The sequence below is a fragment of the Cricetulus griseus genome, assembly GCF_003668045.3.
Source record: "Cricetulus griseus strain 17A/GY chromosome 1 unlocalized genomic scaffold, alternate assembly CriGri-PICRH-1.0 chr1_1, whole genome shotgun sequence".
Classification (NCBI taxonomy): Eukaryota; Metazoa; Chordata; class Mammalia; order Rodentia; family Cricetidae; genus Cricetulus; species Cricetulus griseus.
The window spans coordinates 93568342-93593659 of NW_023276807.1; the positions used below are offsets into that span (position 1 = coordinate 93568342).

General features: G+C 40.4%; 1 protein-coding gene across 2 annotated transcripts in view; it reads left to right on the top strand.

Annotated features, from left to right (window-relative positions):
- Grb10 (growth factor receptor bound protein 10) overlaps positions 1-25318 on the top strand; it is a 113479-nt gene that overhangs the window by 45283 nt on the left and 42878 nt on the right. The window contains exons 2-3 of one of the 2 annotated variants that reach the window (XM_027388094.2): positions 7211-7289; positions 23504-23729. In XM_027388094.2, the coding sequence (XP_027243895.1) occupies positions 23530-23729 (200 nt within the window). In that variant the 5' untranslated portion in view covers positions 7211-7289; positions 23504-23529. Of the gene's footprint in view, positions 1-7210; positions 7290-23503; positions 23745-25318 lie in introns of both variants that reach the window. The other variant, XM_035452800.1, reaches the window with a different exon arrangement.

Genomic DNA, 25318 nt, shown 5'->3' on the forward strand with positions numbered 1-25318 from the left:
GGGTTTGGTTTACAGTTCAAAAGGGTACAGTCCATCACAGCAGGGAAGGCATGGCAGCAGGAGCACCAGGCTGCCTGGCAGTCAGGAAGCAGAGAGAGAAAAAAATAGGAAGTGGTACTGGCTTTTGAACCTCAAAGCCTGCCTCTAATAACATACTTCCTCCATCAGGGCTCCATTATCCTAAAGGTTCCATAACCTTCCTAAAGAGAGCTATGAGCCTAAGGGTAGAATGGGATGGTTCATATTCAAACTACAACAGACCTTAAGGAAGTATAACCTTGAACCATCATCACCTTGAACTTCAGCATGCTCCATCTCACACCTGTTGTCCAAGGAGTAATTAAATCCTAGCTCTGATACTCCATGGGGATCTAGGCTGGAGCTCTAGGCCGATCTCATTCTGCCTCTGGGTTCTTGGCCATGAGCTGCCATTTACCCTTGGCCCTCTGCCTTCTACAGGGACTTAGAGATGAGGAAGAAGCACTACCAAGGATTACATCACACTCAACCCTGAGGCCTTTTCCCGGTCAGCCAGGACAGTGAGGGCCCTTTCCAAGTTCTGAGATTATTGTTGAGCAGGTTCAAGGAAGGGGTGCATGCCTTCCTCCTGTTACACGAGGCACAGAGTATAGGCATGTTGTGTGCCTGCTATGGACTTGTTACTCTAAAGGCAACTCCGTCCAGTTAATTGTTCTAAATGTGTGTTTGTGGGATCTGGCTTTAGTATAGGTGTTATAGGAGCTATAGAAGCAAGAGAGAACATAGAGAATACAAAGCATGGAACTGAAGAATCTAGGTTCATTTTGATAGCAGTGCCTTTGTGGTGATTCCTGTTTTAGACAAGGCAGCTGACGCTCTGAGATGCTTAGGTATTGTCCCTAAAACTAGCAGACCAGAATGTCCAATGTTGTTCTTTCCAAGTTTGACTCTGTACTTACTAACATGCCACATTGCCTTTTTATTAACTGGGTCTGCTCTTTTTTATCTGGGGGTCTCTGAGTGTATATATAGCTGGGTGATTCTTGAGTTCCAAAGGGCTGAGTCTCTTGTTGACCTTTTAGCCTGGGTCTTCAAGGATCCCTGGAACTCATTATATGTAATAATTTTCTATGACAGAAGAGAGGAAATTGATAGGGGAAAATATTCAGAAAGTAAAACCTGGAATTTCCCCCCTTTTCATGGTTCTGGAATTTCTTGAGGTCAGAATCAAAATATTTTTATTCAATTTAGAAATGTGTTGTTTTCCAATTATATTCATGCCCTAATTTATGCCTTGACTGATAGTCTTATATACTTTAAAGGCCATATTTGTTCATCTTACTAATTGGATATTTATGGGATGAGGGCAGAGATTCTACAGGTAGAGCTTCCAGTTGCTCCCTGAAGTTACTGTAGAGCTCACAGTAGATTAGGGTGCTCTCCCCCATAACCAGTTCTAACAAATTAGCCTTATGTAACGTAAGGTGGAAGTTCTGGAGTCCTTTCACTTGTCTTTTCATAAGGGAAGTGGTTTGTTAAGTTGAGGGGACGTAGAACGAAGTGGTAGGTAGAGAGAAAAATCATAGCAATTGTGGGTTGACAGTGATTAAACTAGTGGAGGAGAGGTGGTATTGAGTTCATTGGAATTTATGGTGGAAGCTGAGAAGGCAGAATGCGGTCGTGCTAATAGATGACGGGAAGGAGGTAAAAACAATGATAGAAGTGGGGGAATAGTGAAAGAAATGGAAATTGGGGGAAAGAGGAGCATTGATAGAAATTGGGGAGGTATTGGTGGAGGAGAAGGAAAGGTAAAAGTTATCAAGGAGATGGGGGTGGAGCTGATGATAGAAGGGGGCGGAAGGATGTTAGAAGTGGAGGAGATAGTGGAAGAGGAAAGAGTGACTGGGTGATAAATGGGTTGGGGGAGGCCATGGAGGGGAGTGATGGTGAAAGTGGTGGTAGTAGAGAAGGTGGAGGAAGTAGTGGACTGAAGTGGTGATAGATGTTTTGTAGGTGAGGTGGTGGTGGAGAAGCAAGAGATAGAGAAGGGAGACATGGTACAGCAGTGGTTCTAGTGAGCGTAGCAGCTGACATTTGCTTTGGGGAGCTTTTATGGGCATGATCACACAACAGCCTTTGAGGTTGTATAGTCAGTCTTCCCCAAGGTCAGGTAGCTGCTCATCTGCAGAATTTCTAGAGCCAGTGTCCTTCACCTTAAGGCCAAGCTGCTTCCTTGATATGGGAATACTGGATCTGAAACCGGGAATAAAACTGACTTGGCAAAGATATTTTATTTTGGGAAAACCATTTGTCAAGATTGACAGGCTCCGGACACGAGGTTTCTTTGGAGGGTGATGGAAATATTCTAAAATTAGAACATGGTGAGGGTTGTATGCTCTGTCTTGATACCAGCACTCACTGAATTGTACACATCCAACATAGGAAGTGTGTAATATGTAACATCTCAGCGTAGGTGTTTTAAAATATGAAACATTGACAAACTCTGCCATGAATAACTCAATCTGATGTGTGTGTTTGTAGCATAGCAGAATGGGTGTTAAAGTTAAGCAATTCAAAGTTGCTTTTGCTGGTGTCAAAAATAGCCTTCTTTGGAGGTAGCTATGTTGCAGAAATGCTGAATGTGGAATACTAGGGCTTTTCTGTGCCTTTTAAGAAGTTAAAGTATTTAGGTTAGTAGGAAGATTTAAGTGAAATCATGAGCACATACATGTATGCATGCATGCATGTGCATGTCTACCTTTCTATGTCATATGTGAATATGAGTCAAGTATTTTGAAGCCTGGCCAGAAATGGTCCAAACATTTTCATGTTCGACTCAGCAGCTTATATAAATAGAATCATAAGCAAAAAATGTAATTGATACCCTTACAGATAAAAAGTATTCCCCTCACTCCTTGATAGAGACAGCTGGCATGCTGAGCTTTTCTTCTCTACTTTGGGCTCTTTGGAAACCGTTCTGGGCTGGGCTTTTTGCCGAATTGACATAAGTCTTTGCCCTCCCTTCCTTTTCCTTTACATAGGCATAAAGTATGGCATCTAATCATAGGCAAAAGCATGCCCTTGTCCCTCCCTGGCTTACATTGCTCCATTGGCCACCATTTCTTGAAGCTAAAGATCCAGGGATCTGATAGTGCAGCCCAGGCAGTCTGGCTGTCTTAATGCAGAGACAGAATGGAGCTGACCATCTTCATTGCCCCTTTCACCAATTTCAGGATTCTGTGTGTGTCCCATTCCACCATTTTGTGCAGTGTCCCAGATTGGGCCACCCAAGAGAGGGTGGGCTTTTCCTGTTCCATTTTCACAAAGGCATGTTTCTATTCCGATCTGCTTGGCAGGTCAGACTTGGACTTTAGCAAGTACTTCCAAAAACCACATGCATCTGAGAAGGCCCAGCATTAACCAAGACAGTGCCCCAGGTGGCTTCAGGTAAAGAACTTTTGGGACACATGCCCAACCCTCCCACTTTTTTCTGGAGGCAAACAGCATACTAATTAAGAACCATAGTCTTAAAAGTATTTGCTCTTAGCCCGTCCTTCAAAAAAGAACCCCAGCTTTCCTCTCAAGCCCCCAGGCCTCCTGCTTATGAGGGAGGGAGGCTGTGACCACAGGGCCACCCTCTCTCTCCCCTGCTGAGTTCTATCTTGGAGGCCAGGAGGCTAGGAAGCAGACACACAGATAAACAGAAACTAACCTGAAGAGGAAACATTTAGTCTGGCCTCCCCTTTCATTCCCTTGCTCCTGGCAGCATGACATTGTTTGCCTCGAAATGGCGGGCAGACATTTGCTCTTGACCTTCTGGGTGTCAATGCTGTAGCCAGTAGGTAACTTTACTCTGCTGCCTTTGGGGGTTGATTTCATTTTACTAATGCCATGATTTTTAATAACAAGTTGACTGTCCCTAATTGAAAATCCTGAAATCTGAACTACTCTAAAATTTAAAACTTTAGGGTTTAAAAAAAAAAAAAACCGTAAGACCACAATTAGAAAATCTGCTCCCTGACCCTGTATACAAGTAATAAAAGCACTGCATTAATGTTACTATGAGGAAAAGGCATTTGTGAAACATAACTGAATTCATGTTTAGACCTGAATTGCATCCCTAAGATCTGTCTATCGACGAAATACCCCTGCACACATTCTCAAAAAAACAAAAACAAAAAAAAAAAAACTATTGGTCCCAGGCATTTCAGCTAAGGGTCACTCATCTTGAGTCAAGTCTTCTTGGCTTCTCATGGGAACAGAATTCTTATCTGAAGTTCTAACCTGTTTAGTTTTAAAAAGTGGCTTTCTCTTTTTTCATCTGGGGATTTTACAAACACATTTACTTCTTAGTTAGATTTCGTGATTGCATCACATTTTAAACAGTGCTTGAAGCACACATGAGTGGTGCCAGATAAAAGTAGAGACTGCCCAGCGAAGCTGTAGATAAGCTACAAATGTTTAGATTAAGTCCTATGTAATATTTGGTTGCATACTTACACCAAATAACAATTTTCTATCTGCAACACAGATTTAACAATATGGTGTATTTTTATTTGTAGTTGTACTTTAGACTATTTGCCTTAGTTCTGTTTGCAGGCTACTTGTCTTTTAAGATAGCCAGTTTCCTTGTCTGAGACTTGTCAGGGAAAATGATGTTTTGAGTGTGCTAATGGGTCACAGGACATAACCAGGTGCTATCAAGTAGGGCCATGTCCATTGGGGAGTCATTTATTTGTTTTTTTATTTTGTTTTTAATTTTTTTCTCAGATTTTTTTTTAATTTGAATTAGAAACAAGCTTGTTTTACATGACAATCCCAGTTCCCTTCTCCCTCCCATCCTCCCCTACCACCACCCCCAACTAAAACCCTACCTATCACATATTGGGAAGGCATATATTTTAGTAAGCAAAACTGTATAAGACCTGGGCCACTAAAACTCAGTCCCTTCTACAGAAACGACAGGTTTATATATCTTGGTAAATGCTTCCCAGTGTCTATGTGAACTGCTTCCAGGCTAATGATCCAATATCTGTATTTCCATGAGTGATATAGAAGTACTACTCACTCATTCTAAGACATATTTCAGATGAGACATTTTACTATTTTAAGCAAACCTTAAATATTAAAGTCATGTTGTGGATGCATTTTAAGAAATGAATTCTTAGGCAATGTTATCATTGTACAAACATCTTAGAGTATAATTATACAAAGCTAACTGATTGGGGTTCCTGCATACCTGGGTTGTAGGGTATAGCTTCTAGCTATGAAGCTATGTGCTCTGTGACTTTATTAAATCTTTCCTGGCTCAAAAGTTTGCTTGGAAGAAAATGACTAAGATATTTGTATAAAAGAAGAGAGAAAGGAAATATTCTGCTGATGATAAACCTGTTGGCAGGCTGTGCAAGTGGAAAATGCAGGGTGTCAGCCCAAAAGCAGACAGATGTTCGGAATTGATGAGTAGGAGGTGTGTGGTGTGTATATGTGTGCACTCGTGCGTGCATGCGTGTGTATGTATGTGAAGGGATTAATGTGTGCACAACAACCTAGAGCTGGAAAAAGCAAGGATTGGATGGCAAATTGTGCTGTAGTTTGCAAGTTATTTATTGACCTAAGGCCCGTGTTAAGGGTTTGCTCTCCTGGGAGTCACTGTTGGGCGGGTAGAACCTTCTAGGGGCCAGGCCTAGGGAGAAATGTTTTAAGTCTTTGAGGGTCTCCTATATAACAGAAAAACCTGTTAGTCAGTTTTCTGTTAATATCACAAAATTACTGAGATAATAAGAAAGAGGAATCGTTGTGGCTCACAGTTTCAGAGGTTTCACTTCATCGTCAGTTGCCCTACTTCTTTGGGTTTGTGGCAGCATAGTACTCCACAGCAGAAGCACATACCAGAGGAGGCAGGGTACCAAAACCATATGCAAAGGCATATCCCATGCCCTACCACTCTGACACCTTGGTGAAGTCAGTGTGCTCTTTCTAAGCCATCTAGGTGATTGGGTAGGAAGGACTGAGTGAGGGTATTTAGCCAGGTTTCCCATGTCCTGGTTTATGGACAGCCCCAGTGCACTGGGGATAGTGATTGACATCCTTGTGCTACCCATGTCCCTGCTGTGAAACTACACCCATGCCTGGAAGAGCAAGAACTCAAGCATACCAGGCTTACTTTTGGGATACGGTTTTGACATTATGATTGTGTGAAAGCAATATGCATTAAGCACAGGCATTTTGAATTTTAAACTTGGATCTTTTCCTGAACTAACGCTGTGTAGTATGACGCCGTCTTTCTATGCGGGGTAGTGAATATGAGTCACAGTTCCTGCTGAGTTGAGCCTCGTCGTTGTCACAAGATAAACAAGAAGTGCGCCATGTTCCAAGTACAATGTGGAGTTGGCTGGATGTGTTCAGTGCACTTTTCGCCTCAGATACTGTGCATTTATGATGAATTTATTGGGGTATGTTCCCACTGTAAGAGGGAATCTGCGCTCTGCTTGAGTATATATTAATAAGTAAACTTAAATGAACACACTGTGCTTTTAGCACAGTTCAAAACCTTTCTAATTGCAGAAGTCGTATATGTTTTCAAAAATGTTCAGATTTTACAGATTTCTAAGAGGTTGTTAACAAAAGTTAGTCACTGCTCTTTTTTTGTAAATTTGCGGATATAAAGTGGATTATTTCTATCTATATTTTAATGTCTCTTTCATTGGCTTGAGGTGGTTCTATGAAGATATTTTTTTCTCAAATTTTGGATCCCTGTTTGAATTTCTGCCTAAACCTTTGTCTTCATTCGACATGCCACTGAGCTTCCCATCCTTTGTTTGTGAGGAACTCTTTACGATCACTCTCTGTTACCCAGGAAGTCCAAGACTGCTTACCCAGCAATTCCAGAAAGTGCCGTGTGCTTCATAGAGTGTTGATTATTGACATTCATTCCCCGAGCTGAGCAGTCAGCAGTTGTCCTTTTTAAATTACCATTCAGGGAAATCTACAACAAAAATAAAAGGGACACCTTCTGACTCCCTTGACAACGGATTTCCATTTGCATTGATCGGTTTCCCTTCCATGGCACATTTTCAACTGTCACTTAAAATTATGAAAAGGGAATGAATAAATAAATAAATAAATAAATAAATAAATATAAATAAATAAATAGAAAGGAAAGAAGAAACTGAGCAGGAGGAAGTGGTGGTGGGTGCAGTACCTCCTTTCATTCTTGTTATCTTCTTTTTAGGACAAAGTGGGGCAGTCATCTTCTAAACCACAAAACCTAACCCGGACTGGGTTTTCATCTCAATCAAGAAGCCAACCAGGTAAGAACTGACTATAACTGTATGCAGCTACGTGAGAACTTCATAATGGTTCTTGTTATCCCTGAGGTTCCAGGATCCCCTGTAGATAAAAAAATGTGGAGGTGACTGAGTCATTGGTATAAAATATATTAAAACCTGGAACCTGTGCTCATCCTCCATGTACTGTGCATCATTGTTAGAATGCTTATCATTCCTGATAAGAGTACAATGCCATTGAAACACTTGTCACACTATATTGTTTAGGGACACAGTGACACAGAGGGGAAAAAAATGTATCTTTAATATGGGTGAAATTTTTCCCAGTATTTTTATCTGTGCTTGGTTCAACCTATAAATGTGACTCCTGGGGGTACAGAAACCCAACTATGTATTCTAAAATGTTCTTACCATCAGTAAAATAAGATTCTAGCATCTTCCCTTTCTCTTACGGCCAGTAAGGTCTAACATACAAATCATTATATATTTTCTTTCAATGATCAAACTTCAATGAGTCAAAGGTTAAATTATGTTTTGTGTGAATTATCTAGGATTCACCTCTCATTTTGCAAGGGCTTTGAATCTGACTGAGACAACTGACCATTGCCTGTCGAAGTCCCTCCACATGGGGAGCCTCTCTTTTACCTTTTGAGGGTCCTTCGACCCTTGGAACTGCTGAATTTCTTTTGAGTAACCCCACAACAGAATCCTTTATATTTGGGCATTTTTTGTATCTTCAGTTATGCAAGTTTTGCATATGTGTACTCTTGGCATCTCTCTTCCCTTTTCTTTTTCTTTTTTTCTCCTTCCCTTATTTTATTCCTTCTATATTGTTAAATATCTGAGAGGGTCACTGTGGGGAAGAAGGAAATGTCTATAAATGAATATTAAATTAGCTTGGTAAGTTAGATCTAAGAAATGGAAACTGAGCAAGAATGAAGACTCAGCTCTGTTGTGGAACTGGAGAAAAGGCGCATGGCCCTTTTCGGGACTACAGGTAAGTCAGTGGAAGTCCAAGAAATCGTTATGTTTTCGAGATGGTAATTAGCGTAATCAGATTTTTTTAAATTGTTAATGAAAACAAGGATTACATTTAGCAAAAATACACACTGAGGTGTACCATGTAATCAAATAAATGTTTTCTCAAGCTTTGGGCAGCTCATAAAAGAGCCAGGATTGTCTGTAACGAATTCAGATTCACACTTCAGAAAAGTTTCCAGTGAAATAATATAAATGAAAGATTACCTGTTTGTCAGGACTGTTTTGAAATATAGGATAATTTTAACTCAATACACCACGTCGCTGACAAATGATCTCACTGAAATTGAGATATTTGAGGTCTTTGTGTTAATAATCATATATTATACACATATATAAGTCTATATGTAACCCTTTTATCATAAAATTGTAATCAAACTGAATGAATTCTCAAAAGCTTGTCTCTTATCCATTATCTTTACATTATGATGTTAACTACTCCACACACCGTGGGTAGAGATGGCTTCCTAAAGAGAGCTCTTTTCATTTCATGTAGCAGCAAGTGGAAACTAGGACTCCGATGTGTCACAGCACCTAAAACAGGGTTTAAATGAAAAAGGATCATGTTTGCATATTGAATTCAACTGTTTGTTGCCCTGAAGTTAGCTGTTGTTAGTCCTTCTCTTCACGTAACATGTAACGTAGGAAAAAGCAAGGGAGAACCAAAAAGGTGGGGGGGGGGGCATGGTGGTGCAACCATAGAACCAACAAAGACAACTAGAGATTAGCTCAAAGTAACGGAAGCCAAGAAAGTTCTAAAGGGAAGAAATAGATGCTGTAACACACCAAGACACTGATAACCAACTTGGGCACATTAAATGTCAGATAATATGATTTATTATCTGCACTGAGGGAAAGATAACTATCTGTCTAGAATTTTATGACAACGTATCCTTCCTAGTAAAGGCACAGTGGAACTTTTTCAACTAGTCCTTCAGAAAACGAGTTACTGGCAAGCTTCATTCAAAGAATGATTCGGGCCTGGAGAAACATAACCCAGTGGTAGAGCTCTTGCTTAGCTGGCACAGCTCTGGGTTTGGTTTCTAGCATGGAAAAAATGTTACCAAAAGTGCTACTTCAGGAAGAAGAATACGAACACTGAGAGGAACTGGAAATAGTGCAGTCTAGAGGGAAACCAAATGGTGTTGAGTGCAGTACCAAGCAAATGGTTGAAATGGAGACAAAGTGAACACCACATACTCAGATATTGGAAGTCTTTGGGGAGTGTGAATCAAACGTGAAAAGGCTCTAGTGTGGAGAAGTAAAATGTGGAGTAAATTGTGATCATAGAAAAAGGTAAACTTAATAATGCATTTGAAAATACTAAATGGAGCTACAAGTTGACTATACTTACTAAAAGAACACATATCTATAGTTTCTAAGTTAGAAAAAATGAGAATACATTTTTAAAAAGTCAAACAGTGTCATGTAGAAGAAGAAAAATAGGACATGAAAGGAAAAAATGAAGTCATGCAAAATATCCAAGCATATCCATAACAGTAGGCACAGACTCACATTCTAGATTCACCTCTAACCTTACACCCACCAGACACTCTAGATTCTTCTGTGAACCTGTGTAACTTTTTGAAAAGTTGACCATATATGGAAAGTTGCAGTAAATTTTAAGCAATCCATTTCATGCAAGCCTTGTTCTTTGACCTAGTGTGATTAAATCAAATGTCAACAGAAAGAGTTCAAAACAAAACATACAAATATGTTTGTAGAAACCCCTAATTTCAGTTATGGCCTACACAGGAAATCATGGTGGAAATACCAGTCATTTAGAATGGAATAGACATGAATACATGGCAACTAGAGAGTATGTCTTACTGCTGAAGTGGTACATAGAACTTAACTCCAAAAAGAAGAGTCATTGAAGCTAGAAGAGTATAAATTGAATAAATCTAAGCAATTTCAAAGAAAGCAATTACAGAAATTAAAATAAGAAATCATTGAAATAAAAATAGAGCAATAGTGAAACCAAAGCTATTCTTTGGTGTTAATAAATACATAAAGAATATAAAGCAGTGCACAGACATGTATGAAAGCAAACGTAGAAAATTTTAAGCCATGAATGTGGAAATAGAGAGATTGGATAATGTATTGCAACAGGTAAAATCATATCTGTTCTTTAAATAGACAATTCTTTGTGTATGTGTGGTAACTAAAAGTGGGGGCGGGGACAGTCTTTCCTTTATTTGAATAAAGAGAATAAATGAGAAGTGAGAGTCTTCATGCTTTCAGGCTAAGACAAATTTTTTTACTAAATATTGTATAACCCTAAAGGTAAATGGTAAGTTTGCATATAAATGCATTTCTGTATAAATATAGCAAATCACATGAAACACTAAATGGTACTTCAGCCTGAGGAGAGGTGGTGCAATGCTTGTAACATACATATAGTATTATTGTATTCTCCAAAAAAAAAAAAAAAAAAAAAGTCAAATAGCAAAGGTAGCAACGAGCCTGGACAAGTGATTTGCAGAAACATCAAGCATGCTGTCTTCCTTCTGATTCTGGACACTCATTTCACATGAAAACTAAGGAAACCAACTGAGTGGAAATCAAGGAAGCCGATGCTCCGAGGGAGGTTTCGGGGAACACAAGGGCACAGTCCCTCTTTCAAGTGTGTCCAAGTGCAATGTTCATCTTCCCTCTTGGCACACACACAGCACTTGGGAGTCTGTGGTGAGCAGGCCTGGGGTGTGCAGCTCTCTGGCAGTGCAGTACAAAGGCCGTTCCCTTCCTGGGAGAGAGTGGATCAGCTTGTCTCCAGGCAAGCATGGAGCCCCACAGGAACATGCAGGGGGCCTTCCTGGTGCCTTTCCCCAAACCATTGTCTTCCCCTCCCATATGCCCAGAACCAAGTTTAATGTATGAGGTTATTTTTAAGAAGCTTTCTTGGAATATTTGCCTGAATAGGACCAAGACACCATACTGTTCCTTCTTGCTTCCTAATTTCTGATAACAGACTTCAGGATTGCACATATGTGAGGCCCAGAGTTGCCAGTTCCTTACAAGGGACCTAATGTATAGAACAGATTAGCTGTGCCTTTCCTTGACCTCTTACTTCTCTCTGGCAAAGAGGATTTGTCGTTCCTGTTTGATTATCTCATTCCTAACATAAGCTGCTTATTTTTACATGGCAGTTGCTAAAAACACTTCATGTATTTCTTAGCAGTACCAACAGGAAGGGCCACACTTTCCATTGAAAATGGCTCATTTTCTAATACTTAACAGTACACTCAACAATTTCTAAGAAGTACTTCTTCATTGTGGAAATATATATAATAAACTTATCATTCTAACCATCGTTAAGTATATAATTTAATTTTATTCAGTGTTTTACAACCATCATCATTATCTATTTTCAAAACTTAACACCACAGAAACTCTGAGCCAATTAAGCAATAAGTCCTCCTACCTCTTGTAACCTCAAGCCTATGTGCTGTCTTTCTGAATTCCAAGGTTTGTCTAAATTAGCTTATATTATTGCCCTGTATCTTATATTACTAAACAATACTCTGCTATGTTGGCTTCCATTTGCCTCTGGATGGACATTTATTTGATTTGCTTCCACCTTGGGCTCTTGCCACCATTAGCATGGAAGTGTCTAAATCTCTAGATTTCATGTCTTGTGGGTTTATACTTAGGAATAGAATTGCTGGAATTTTCCTTACTTCCATACAAATGCCTAAGCACCTTTGTTAGAGTCAGGATGTAGGAAAGCCATCTCTAGTTCTTTTCCCACAAAATCTCTAATGTCTACATTCCTTCTACACTGTGGAAAATGTGAAAAGCTCTTGCCATACCAGATAATATTTGTGTCATGATGATTGTTCCATAGTATCAGCTAGCATGAATAATTATAAACTGTTATATTTGACATGATTTCTTGGCTCTGTCTTCTACTTATGTGTTTATGTGACTTCTGTGTTCCAAAAATAGGTTCTAGAAATAGTGAAAACTTTTGATTCATATTTTAACTCATCAACTCCATCTTATTAGCCTACATGGTAGGAATAGTTACTAGGGCCATATTTATATGGAAGAAAGAAGCCTGAGGTCAGAGCAGTGTCCACACCCTACCCTTTTGAGGGTCAGAACTAGACTTGAACCCATGCTGGTAGATTCTACCCCTTCTGAGCCTTTTGTTCCTCTGTTCTTTATGGCCTTCATGTTGGAACTTGGTTCTTGTCCATTATTTTCCTTCATTTTGATTCTTGGGTTTTTCTGTGACTCACACTGTGATTATGACCATAGGCTTGGGAGTAGCTAAGAAGATGTCATCCTTTTGTCACCTCTGCACAGTGAACGCTGGCTTCCCATTAATTGTGCTTCTTCTCTCCTTCCCACTTTGAAGATCATTTATCTTCATAAGGAAGATGGGAACAAAAAGGCATTGAGGAGCTTGCATTCTCTGTCTTTGGCCAGTGTCAAGCAAGCAGCCGACCTCTTCCTCCTGGTCCTTATTTGGAGCAGAACTGAAAAAGCCATTGTCATCCTTTGCCATTTTTCAAGTCTCAGCTATTCTGGGCCTTGCTTTGCTGATGCTCTGCCAGTTCACACCACTCTTTTGTCTGGTCCCTTTGAGCAGATAATTGGGTTCCATTAATGTTTCATGTCTCCTTTAGCTGTTAGGATACTCAAGGTTCCATAGAGGGCTTTAGCCCAGCCACTCTTTCTATTCCTCTTGCAGGTTTGCTTTTCATTCTGCTTGCTTGCTGGGCAGTTCTCCTGTGATTTCTATTCATCCATCCCTTCTTCCTTCATTATACAAACTTCTATTGCTTACCAAGACCATGTGAAGCATGGGGAGGGGGAGCTACTCCAAGGGGATGCAGCAGTAAACCTTGCACTGTTCTAACTTACCGATCACGTAGTATGGATCGTTTTGTCCAATCAAAGTCCCTTTCGAGTCAAGCAGGGAACAATCTAGAAATAAATAATTCTTCCACTTAATTATGATCAGTGATGAAAGAAACTCTTCAAATATCTCTTAGGTAGAAAATAAGAGTGTGTGCTCTCCAAAAATCCAATATTGTTTTCTATTACATTATTCTCAGACCTTAACAAAAGTGAGAAAGAGAAAAAGAAAAAAAAAGTACAATTAACCAGTATTAATACCCTCTCTCTGTGTTCAGGTAAAGAGAATGATTTGGGGATGGGTTGTTTTTACATAGAAATTCTGTGTGAAAATCAGAACTTAGCTAGAGGTTTTCAGAAAGAGTAAAAAGCCCCCTGCCACCCAGAAACACTTTAGGGGGGCCTCCAAAGTCACTTCTGTTGGCATGGCTAATGTTTGTCCACTGTGAAGCCTTTCTCTAAGACACTGATGCAAGCTGGCCTGTAGTGAATCTTCACAGAGATGTTCCAGTGGAGTTAGAAACTGTTTACAGTATCACCAATCAGTAGTGATTGGAGTCCAGCATCTGCTGGTTGCCACAGTTTCTACTTTACCACTTAGAATATGCATGGCTGGTCACTCATGCTTGTTTGACTGTAGATTCAATTTTGGTTTTTTGTTTTTTTAACTCTGGAAGTCTTTAATAGAATAGTTCTACAAGATGAAGTTAGCACACGCAGGTCCTTAACTCATCTTTTAGGCTATATTTTTAAATATAGTCAAATATACTTTTTGTCAAAGAACTGGAAATCTGTTGCTTAACTCATAGTTTCCATTGGGGTAGCTTATGTAGTGAGTGGGACTCCCTGCATCCTGACTACTAATGGAAAGACAACTAGAAGAGTTGGCATTTATCTACCTGGTGGCCTACCCTGTAGGGCATTTCTAAAGAATGGAGAGTGAAGATCAGGCTGACCACAGAGTTTGGCAGCTCTACATGGATGTTTGATTTCCCAAAAGACTACAGTTTAATCAATGAAGAATCCATTGTCTATTTACTCAGTTACCATTTAGTACCTACTGTGTGCCAGACTTGATGTTAGGTGGTAAGGCTAAAGTGCAAACTTACTTCCAGCCTTCTGGAAACTCAAGTTTAGTGACTAAAGAGATAGAAAAATAAAAAAAAAATTGAAATCCAAGTTAGGCAAGAAAGGAAAATGAAAGTTATTAACCTGTAAGGAGATAATGTGTCCAACTTTTGACTTAGGTGATATATTAGTTACTTTTCGTTATAAAATACCATAACCAAAGTGCTTACAAATGACTTTATTTTGGCTTATGGTTCCAGGAGGGAGTCCATAATGGTGGGGGGAAGCATGGCAGCAGGCAGCCAGAGCAAGAAGCTGGCTGGTCATATTTCAACCACACATAGAGTAAAGAGCAAGCTAGAAGTGGGGTGAGGCTATAAACCGTCAAAGCTACTCCAGTGATGAAATTCCTCCTCAAGGCCACACGCCCTAAAGGTTCTGTAACCTGAATCTATTGCATTGACACCGCAAGTCCAAGATGGAGGTCTATGCAGATGCAGTGTCTTCTTTGTTGCTGCCTTCTGGCTGTGTTTGCTGCCTGTAGGAAGGGCAAATGAGCCTAACCCATTCCCAGTACATAGCCCTCCTGGCCTAATCACTTAGAGGTCCCATCCACCAAAACATGGAAGTTGGCTCCAGCACCTAGAGTTTCAAGACATGCAAATATTCAGACCTTATCGGAAACTCATTTCTACTATTCCCTGAGCCCAGGCCTAGAGACTGGGATCCATACCTCCAGGGGCACTCCAAGAATATGTATTCACCCACAGAACCCAAGTAGTTCTGCATTGTGAGCACATTAGGAGGTGGCTCTAGATGTTTTACTCAATCCAGCCCTGGTCTGAGTGTGCTGTCCTGGTGAAGCTGCAGTCTAGTCTCTGTCCTAGAAGCCAGCTTCTGTCTCCTGGGCTTTTGGGTTCTGGGTTCTCCTGGGATGGCTTTCTGCCTCTGATGCCTTAGGGCTGAGGCTCTTCTGAGAGCCGAGTGCCCTTTCTACGACTGCCTTGTCTGTAAACAGAGGTGGCGTCAACTGCTCTCTCTTAAGCACTGAGCAGACCCATACTGGGAGGAGTACTGGCCTCTGGAGTGTGTTTATAGACCAGGAACTTCACTCTGCCAAGAATCCCTTCATCTGAGGACACAAGCCTGCCGTACCTTCCCACTTCTCCCTAAGTGGGAGTCAAGAACCATCCCTTCTTGAGCTGACCCCTCTCAGTTGGAAGCCCATGCTCACATTCCTACAGGACACACTTAAACTGAAGCAGGTTTTAACTTCATAGAAAGAATTACTTTTCCAGAACTTGTAAAAGAAAGTTTCATATCCTTCCCTACTTACTGCTTTATATTTAGCATCATAACCCTTTTCCAAAGCTTGTTGCGTAAGTCTTCATTATATTTGGTGGCAGGGATATTTTTTACTGACATAAGCATTGCACATATTTATAGGCACCATGTGATGTTTTAGTACACATGTACTAAACATTATACTATATGTTTATATATATTGTAATGCTCAAGTCAGGAAAAACATTGTTCTCAAATAATTACCCTTTTCAGTAAACATTTAAAAATATGGAATGCTTTATGAATAGTATGGAGGCAGGAAGCTTGCCTACTTTATTAACATCTGTATTCTAGCACCATAAATGATGTTGGGTAGGTAGTTTATACTCAATGTTGAATAAGGCAATGTTGGGTAGGTGAATAGATTTTGAATTTATGGAGTTAAGTTCATGAACATACAGTGTTCCTGTTTAATATTATGATAAAGATTCCCCAGTGTCTCATTTGGTTTGAAAGCATTGACTCTTTGAGAGCCCAATACCCATGAGTGGCAGGCTTTTGGACCATCAACTTGATTTTCCTTTTTCGAGTCCAGTGTTCTTAGACTAATATTTTTAGGGTTGATGGAAAATGGGAACCTACTAAAGTGACAAGTTATTTATATAGTTTCTTGTACCCAGGCTTCTGCCTGATTTATGATATAATTTAAAAAGTAGGAATTGAAATTAGAAGGTTGAAAAGAAGCAGATCAAATTGCTAAGGAAGACTTGAGAAAGATCCAATGTATCTTTTGTCCTTTTTGAGTGTTATTTTGTAGACTATGCACACATACAAGTTATCTTCTAAAAGTAAAAATAGAAACTGCATGGCTGAACCTGTGTTTTTAGAATGTAATTTGCAACTCAGGTCTTTGGTTCTCATTTGGCAGGCTGAAACATTTTGGTAGTGGAAAATTTCTTTTCTGTGCTGTATGAGTCTTTGGTGCAAAATCCAAGACATCTTAAAGAACTGGGAAGAGACATAGTAATGCCCAGGTGCTTCCTTGCATGTTGTGGGAGGATATTATAGAGTCTGAGGAAGGATACTACACACTTTTGCTCTTGGATGGTCACTGAACATTGGATGCCAGTTCTTTAGTTTTAATGAATGGAATCGTTGAGTAAAATGAGTAGCTTTCCTTGTTTTTTAAATGGAATTATTGTACAGTTCCCTGAAACATAGTTTTAAAAAACAGATCTCACTGGAATCAAAGTACAAGGCAATTAATCATTTTCTTACTGGTTTTTGTTGTTATTTTTAGAGGGTGGAGATGGTGTGCAGTTGACTAGCCACCAAGTTATCTGCCTCAATTTTGTGATTTGCCCTAGACTTTAGCCTATGGCACTAGCTGCCCCCTGGGGTATTGTGGGCCCCAACTGTCTATGAGAGTAGACACACTTTCTGTTCATCTTAATTGTGTTTATTGAGGATCCATTGGCAGTAGAGCTTTGCACACACCATTGTAATATGACCATGTTGAACAACCACTTCCTGCCACTGTCCTGAAAAGTGAACAAACATTAAATTTATATTGAAGATTAATTTTCTTAATGAGAGTACCCCATGCTTACTGCAGCTCACTTAAGAAATAGACAGCATTTCCCTTCGCTCTTGGTTCAACCTGGAGAGCTCCCCACAAAGCCAGTCTCAGGCACCCTTGTACATCCGCACTGTTATACTGAGACTTGTCTGACTCGGTGTTTTCCTGTTCTTGTCTTACCTCCTGACTGGGTGCTCTCTTCTTTATCTTAAATTGAGTAGTTTTCTTGATGAATCTCCATGACATTTCTCCTGAACTAAGCTTGTGTCATGTGAGGCCATTCTAAAGTCTGACTTGCATGAGTCAAACCCTATGCTGGCCACCATGAGTAACATCTGTGTCTGTCTTGCTTCGATCTGGTCATGGAGTGAGGCATGTTTCAATGTGTATTGCTGGGCAAATTGAGAAGAAAATGGTGGGGAAAGTGGCTCTCAGTTGGGAATGAAGTGATTCTGGGGGGTATGCTCCCCCACAAGAATCAGGGGCACATGGGCTGAAATCAAGAAGCCCAGAGCAGGTGAGCTCTGGGATGTAAGTGAGCAGGAGATTAAGGTGACATCAGGCTATCTATGATGTCTAAGTATGAAACATTGCTCCATTCTGGCAGAAGGCTTTACCCAAGTAAAGAAGTTCTACAAAGACTTTAATTGACCATTTTTGAAGGTATCTACAAATCCAACTTTAAAATTGCTTTTTTTATTGTGGTTTTTAAAAAAAAAAATCTAGGAACATTTACAGCCATAAGGATGAATAGTACTCTGTTGTGTAACTATCCCACAGTTTCTTTATTCATCCATCCACTGTGTGCTTATAATAGTGTATTGCAGTGCTCTATTGAAATCCTCCCTTCTCTTTTTTTTTGATATGTGCAGTTCTTCCCATTTGTGCAGATGGACTTCCAAGAGCCCAAAGATTCTAAAAGCCACAGATACTTGAGTTCCATGTGCAAAATGGTGTTGGGTTTGCATATAAAATAGGATCATTTCCCTGTGTAGATTACTACTTGATTGTTTATAACAACTAATTCTACATAAATAATATAGTCTACACTGTGTTGTTTTAGAGGGATGTCAAGAATCATCTGTACATATTCAGTGTAGATGCATAGATTTTGTTGCCTCAAATATTTTTGTTCTATGGTTTTTTGTTTTTTTTTTAATCCATGGCTATATGAAACCTTAGAGAAGGCTAACAGTTTTTCATCTAGTTACTAAAGATGCTTAACAATAAAATATTAGTGAACTCCAGCTTTCCATTGTAATATTTGTACCATATTTAATTGATTTATTTCTGCCCCCTCAGATTGGAGGGTGAACTGTGATAGTTGCTTAATACCAAAAACTATTTTTTACAATGAAGTCTTGTTCCTTAGGTCATTGTTTTTAGCTTCAAGTATATTTTGAAGAGCATTGATTTTCATTTCTGTCTTCAAGCTTCTGAAACAATTTCCATAAAGTAACCAACCAGAAAACGTAACTAAAGTAGCATACTGATTTTTGACTGAATTTAAAAAAAAAACTTTCCTAGAAGGAGAAGGTGATTAGAAAAGAACATAATCCTTTAGTTGGGATGACATGGAGTAGTATGTGCAGTTAACCACACACTTATTCAAAAAGACCAAATACATGCTGCGTCTCTGACCCTGCCTGAAGGGACTTAAATAACTTTTACAATAAAGACCTCAAGCCTGGGGAAATGGTAGTGATGACATGGTCCAAAATGAAGAGTCAGAAACTTCTCAGGTAGAATACTGTTTAATTTTTTTCTTCAGAGAGACTCAGTCACTATCGTTCAGGCATACAAGCTTGCCTACAAGCTCATCATTTCCTAATAGATGTACCTTCCATGGAAAATCAAGAGCAAACAAGGCAGGCACTGAGTGTTCCCAGTCACTGGAGGGGGGACAGGGGTCTGTGTACAAGGGACCGTCGTAATAGATATATCATATATGCATAGTGCAAATGCCTTTAAGGAGACAGAATAAGTTAGTGAAGAAAATGCGGAACCACCGTTAATCTCCAGTTCTCGTAAAAAAGACACTAGATGGTGCTATGAACCAAGAAGTGTGTTGTTTGTTAAGGTGCTAAGGTGCGCCCGGGAGTGAAACTCTTCAGCTAGCACCCCTCCCGTCTCCTTGCCCTTCCCGGATCAGCACGCCACACCTTGCTTGTGAGAGACATTTGCCGGTCATAGCTTATGAACCAAATGAGAATTTATTTAACTGAACTTACATGTATTTCCAAACAAAACTAGCCTTGAGTTTGCTAATGACAGAGAAGCAAGAAGAGATGTGAATTTGAGACCAAAAAACCTCAGATATTTGGGGCACAATCCATACCCAATTGAGACTGGGCTCTTTAGGGATAGGAGACAGCTACGACTAAGGGCTTGATTGGCAGCCATGTTTGTTAAGGAAGCACATTCTTACAAATTCATCTGAGGTGAAATTGTATATATAAAGAAAGATAAAGTCATTTCTCCTCTTTCCTACTATTCTTTCTGAAGGGGTACCCTTGTGGAAAATCTTTTTCATCAGTTTAGCATTGAATAGACATTTCCAGAAACAACAATTTGCCTCATTCTCCTACTTCTGCTCACTAGCAGAAAGCTTTTCACAATCGGGTTATTGTAGATCCACTCAGGTTCCTGGGACAACAAAACAGTTTAGCAGTTGGCCTCATGGACAGAAAAGATGCAAGGTCCTCACTGAGAAAAATATAAGCTTATACAATATTTGCAAAAATGGAGTGTGAGACAGGTCAGTGGGGAAAGACAAAGAATAAACATGATTTCAGTATATCTTACTCTGGTACTGAAAAATGACGTTGGTGTAGACCCTGAAAAATCTGCTTCTTATTTTTAGTCTATGTTAGAATTCAGAAGTGATCAATCACAGTAATTTTTCAAATAAATCTAAACATATAAGTTAGTAATTGTCCTCATAGGATATATTAAAGTTGGTTGTAGAGTAAGCCATTTTTGAACTTTGAAGTTTTATTTTCATTCTGATAGCTACAGAAAGCCAGAAGATTTGAGGCATCTGGGGTATAGTAGCTGTATTTGATTGGTGAAGATTGTAACTTGGTAACTGGATGTTATCAGATTAGCCTGTTATTCTTTCAAAGACCACCCAATAAAGTGTAGTCAGTTAAAGAAGTTGCCATTTCAGAGGGGAAGATAGTAATCTGGACATGTATTGTCTCTCCTAGCATCTGTCTGCTTTATATTAATATTTGTATAATATCAGAATTACTTTGGCTTTACTACAGAAATTACTTTGGCTTTACTACAGAGGACCAACCCAGGAATTTACCTGTTGATGAAAAAACAAAAGAAATAAAAGGACAGGAGACACCAGGGACTGCCACCAGGGGTCGGCACAGCCAAAGGCTGCAGCAAGCTCAGGGAAAAATAGCTACAAATGAAAATCTGCCAGCGTGAACCATGCCATTTCGTTTTCTCAGAGGCTGGGAGCGCTGTTGGAGCAGGAACCATGTTGCTGTTGGGTATCAGTAGGACCAGAACAGTAGATATGGGCTCAGTGTCTTACAGGCTCTCTTCTGTCTAAACACTTAGGAAGCAGCTCTGCATGTAGCAAAATTTAGTTCACATGGGGTTCCTTTTGTCAGTAAATTTGGGCTGCCCTGGACCCCACCACCACTATTAGTATAGTAAACTTTGTTTCACCCAATGTTGATTCTTAAATGATCCATCAAGGTAGAAATGTTCAGTTGTGGGTGAAAGCATGAATACTTAATTGTTTGGAGAGATTAAATTAAGCCACTGATAGTATGTCAACTAAACCAGAGTATAGATGTGTCAGGAAGCTTGTATTCTAGAACTCTCCTAAATTCTCAGACTTGTTAACCCTAGTGTAACTTCTGCTCCCGCTGAAGTCTTCTCCTTAGCCATCCTCTGGTTCCCTCCTTTAGCATGATAACCAAATGCTGCTCTAACAGAATTCAGATGAGGGCTTTCTTAAGAGTCATGTCCCTGAGGACAACAGGACCTAAAGGTGTAACTCCCACCTGCCCCACTAGAGTCTTGGATTTTTTGTTAACCAGTCAACCCCTAGCTGGGCAAGTGTTCTCCTTTGGCCATCAGCAATCCCCTTTATGATGTTTTAGTTTTGCAGTCATTATTGCCAACTCAGCACTCTCGTCCGTTTACTATCTAGCAATAGGGTTAATATCTGACCATTCAAAACATACGCTATACCAACATCCTCTTCCTCCTTCTCTTCTCCCTGTATATAGCTCCTAGATTTTACTGACAATCTGAATCCTTGTGTCCACCGCCCACTGTCCCTCCTTGTCAGCATCTCTTGCACATGGCCTCTGTTCTTATTCCAGCAGTGACTACACAAGTCAGTCAGCAGGGGCTCATCAACACTATTTTCAGCAACCTGCTCTCTTGTCTCTCCTGATGACCTTGCAACATGAACTACCTAGACACACCATGCGTCATTTCCCATCCAGTACCCATCAGGGTCTCTTGCAGCTTCAAGCCAGCGGATTGAAGGTTCTTCTGCTTCTGTCCATATAGTTCCATAATTGTGCCCCATTTCCTCACCCCCCAGAAAGATACTAATCCCTACAATGCACAATTTCTCCCATTCCCTACACTATGTCAGGTATCCTCTGGTGGCCTTTGGTATCTTTTGTGGTCACATCTTTTAGTCTTAAGAAACAAAAGGTACCCAAGAAAGACCACCTACGACACTGTAGTGCTAAGGAACAAAATCCTGTGCACATATACTCTAGACAAGTTTTCTACCACAGAACTACTGGCCCAGCCTACCACATGAGTGTGGGGAGTAGGGGTAGCGAGGACCCGGTACTCCAAGAAGATACTTGAGTCCATTTATTGTTCATATTCCTGGTCAAACAGACATCTACATTTATTTTCAAATTTGAGATGATCTCTGCTACTTAAGTGATTTAGAAAAAAAAAAAGTGACTTCATTTCTCAAATCTGCTTCCTCAGCTGGTAGACCTGCTTTGTGTTTTTATGAAAAACAAAAACAAATAAACAAAAAAAATGAAACTGAGCTACTTATTCTGTACTGGACTCTATTATAAAAACATACTATACCTGATTTCATCCTTAAGTCCCCTAGGGATACTTTGCTAACTCTGTGTTAGACTTAAACCTACTCAGAAGGCTGTAGTCTGTTGTCCTGGGCCTAGAAGGTGTAGGAGTAAACTGGGCATAGTAAGCAGGTTCACAAATGTCTTTTCTGTTCCTTCCAGTGCTCAGGAGCCATAACCTGTGAGGGTGAACGTCTTACAGTCTGTGACCTGTAGCTCCTGTGTAAGGTTGGGATGTACTCCAAGCCATATCTTAACAACTTGTAAATTGCTGTTAAGCAGTCAGCCTAGGTCACTGCTTGCCCTGTAGTTAAAAATTGACAACTTTTAGAAACACTGTTTCACAGAAGACTTCCTGGTATTCTGGTTCTTACCATCTTTCCACCCCTTCTTCCTCAATGTTCCCTCAAGTACAAGAGTTATATTGTAAGTGTATCCATAAGGGCTAGGTACCCCCATGGCCAATTGTTCTCTATATTTTGACTAGATAGGCTTTCTCTAGTGGTCTCCATTTGTTGCAAAGAGATGAGAGCTACAGTTACTGTGAATATAAGGATGAATACAATGCAATTAGAAATTATGCTGGTTTAGTAAACTGATGATGAAAAGTTCTCAAAGATCCATGACCTCACTAGCCCTGGGAAATTGGGTAGGCTTCTGGTACTAGGCATGATTTCATCTTGTTGAGCAGGCCATAAGTGAAATTAGAGAAGTTGTTGGTTGCCACCAAGATATGGGTACCACTATTGCACTGTTATATCTTGCCATGCAGGACATTGTTATTACATTCATAGGTGTTACAGCTGAGTAGGACTGTTGGTTACTTTCTTCCCTTGGTAGCTTTTACAGCACCTTTTGGTATAATGACAGCTAACCCTCATGGAGGAAACTTTCAAGTCAGATCCAACTTCGGTACTCCAGGTCTTATGTCGAAACTACATGGTGTCTTTAGTAATAGAGACTTACCTTCATCCTCTGGAACATAACCAGGCCAACTGCAATAGCCTTTATTGTTTTGAGGGTGTCTTGACCTCCCCTGATCAACAGCTCAAGAAGGGGGTTTCTCCTGCCTGGTACTGGGGTTTGTGTTAGTCTCTAGCTCTTATAAACAGCATTGTCAGTCCAAGTGGGATAACTTCATTTTAAACCATATATGTCGACATGGATTTCTGTATTGTGTGTAATTAATATGATTTCATAGTATTTTAAAAATATTGTTTGGTTTGAGAGCCTGATCACCCAAGGATAAGCATTTTGGTGGAACTCTACACCCTCATTAACATTTCTTTCTTCTCTTACTTTTTTATGTGCAGAGCATGGTTTTGGCCTTCAACTGCTAATGAACGATATTAACTCGTCCTTGGAAAGCCTTAACTCAGCTTGCAACATGCAGTCCGACACTGACACTGTGCCCCTTCTTCAGAATGGCCAGCATGCCAGCAACCAGCCAGCAGCATCTGGCTCACGGAGCCAGCAGCCGCAGGCATCCCCAAAGCAAAAAGTGCAGCGTTCCCAACCTGTCCATATTCTCCCGATCAGGTGGGCCCAGAAAAGGTAAAGTCATCACATCTTCTACTTCTCCAACTTCAAAATGGTAATGGGGAATGACTGTAAAATCAAGTTAAATGAGTGTTTGTCAATAGCAAGTACAGTTGTCACCCTATAATCTTGGGGGAAATGAGCCACAACCCTAAAGCCAAAACACAGTCCTGAGCCTCCTGTTTACTCTAGTTTTCCCTACACATACATACCAACAGTGAATTCTAGCTTATAAATTAGATAGAATAAGATGTACAACAACAGTTAATAGTAAAACAGGACAGTTGAAACACTAATGGAAGTCACATGAGTGGGTCCTACCCTTATGATAGTGAGATGACACAGTGTGATAAGACAGAAGAAAGCAAGTGGAACCGGTGTTATCATATTGCCAGGCTGCTTTTGACAGTCTGTGTTAGGTATGTTATCAGAATTTTCAAATCGTGCCTATACCAGCTGACTTCAAAAAACTAAAAGTGCAGCTCTCAATAGCCCTATGTAGACTACTCAACATTGGAGTATTTGGTGTGAACTTGCTGCCTGGCTTAGCATCTGTACATTTTCCCAAGCTCCTACTTCACAGCAGACACCATGACTATGCTCCAAGTTCCTGTTCTTCAGGGTAGGGGATCTGTAGACCAGCTGCAGTGTCCTCCAGGGCCTAGTCAAAAAATGTCTAATTCCAAACCTCAGTGGTGGTTCTGTTCTGGCCTTATCCCTAGGGGACTAAACAGGAAAGCATGTCTGTGTTGGCAAGAAGAGAGGACTGGGACCTTGAGGGAACTTCCTGGGAGGTGACAGGTCTCTGAGCTGAGTCCAAGCTAGTGAGAAAGTGGAAGGTTGGAGAGAGGAAGCGAAGAGCAGACTCTAAAAGGCTTCTGTACCCTTCCCAGCAACTGAACAAAGGAAGGTTTAGAATATACAAGAGAGGATACATTTTAGTTTAGGCAGCACAATTCTGGCTTTGAGGGTTGTAGGGCAGGAGGAAGGTCAACATGGCTGCAGAGAATGTACTGATATGAAAGCTGCCTGAAAAGCCCACAGGCCTGCAGGTGATGAGGTCCCCATATGAAGAAGGGTGTAGTTAGTTGAGGGTACTGCTGAGCAAGAAGCAGTCCTGTTCTGTAAATATGCCCCTTTTGTGTGGACTTAGAGAACAGGGAATAATGGAAAGTAGCTGGCTTTGTGTTGAGAAGAAGCAAGGAGGGTAATTAGAGTGTTCAGATGATGGAGAGCCCTATGGTCATCTCTGGCTTATGAAACCCAGCCAATTTGAGGAAGACAGCTCTTGAGGATCCCTGCCTTTGCCTGGCCCAGTCTCAGGACTCCCATGAGTTTCAGGCATGCATGACCGAGCAAGGATGATGAGCTCTTAATACAAGCCTGCCTCTTTGGGAATTCACAGATGTGTGTGCAGTGGACTGTGCTTGGGTTACTGCCCAGCCTCTGTCCAGCTGGAATTCTAGTGGCTATACTTTCTCAGCACTGCCTATTCTGGAATGTTCTACTCTTCCTTGCTTCCAGAAACTTCTAAAAGGGTTCTCTATGGTCTGCCATCTTACGTTTTCTATAGCCTCAGTAGCCATCTT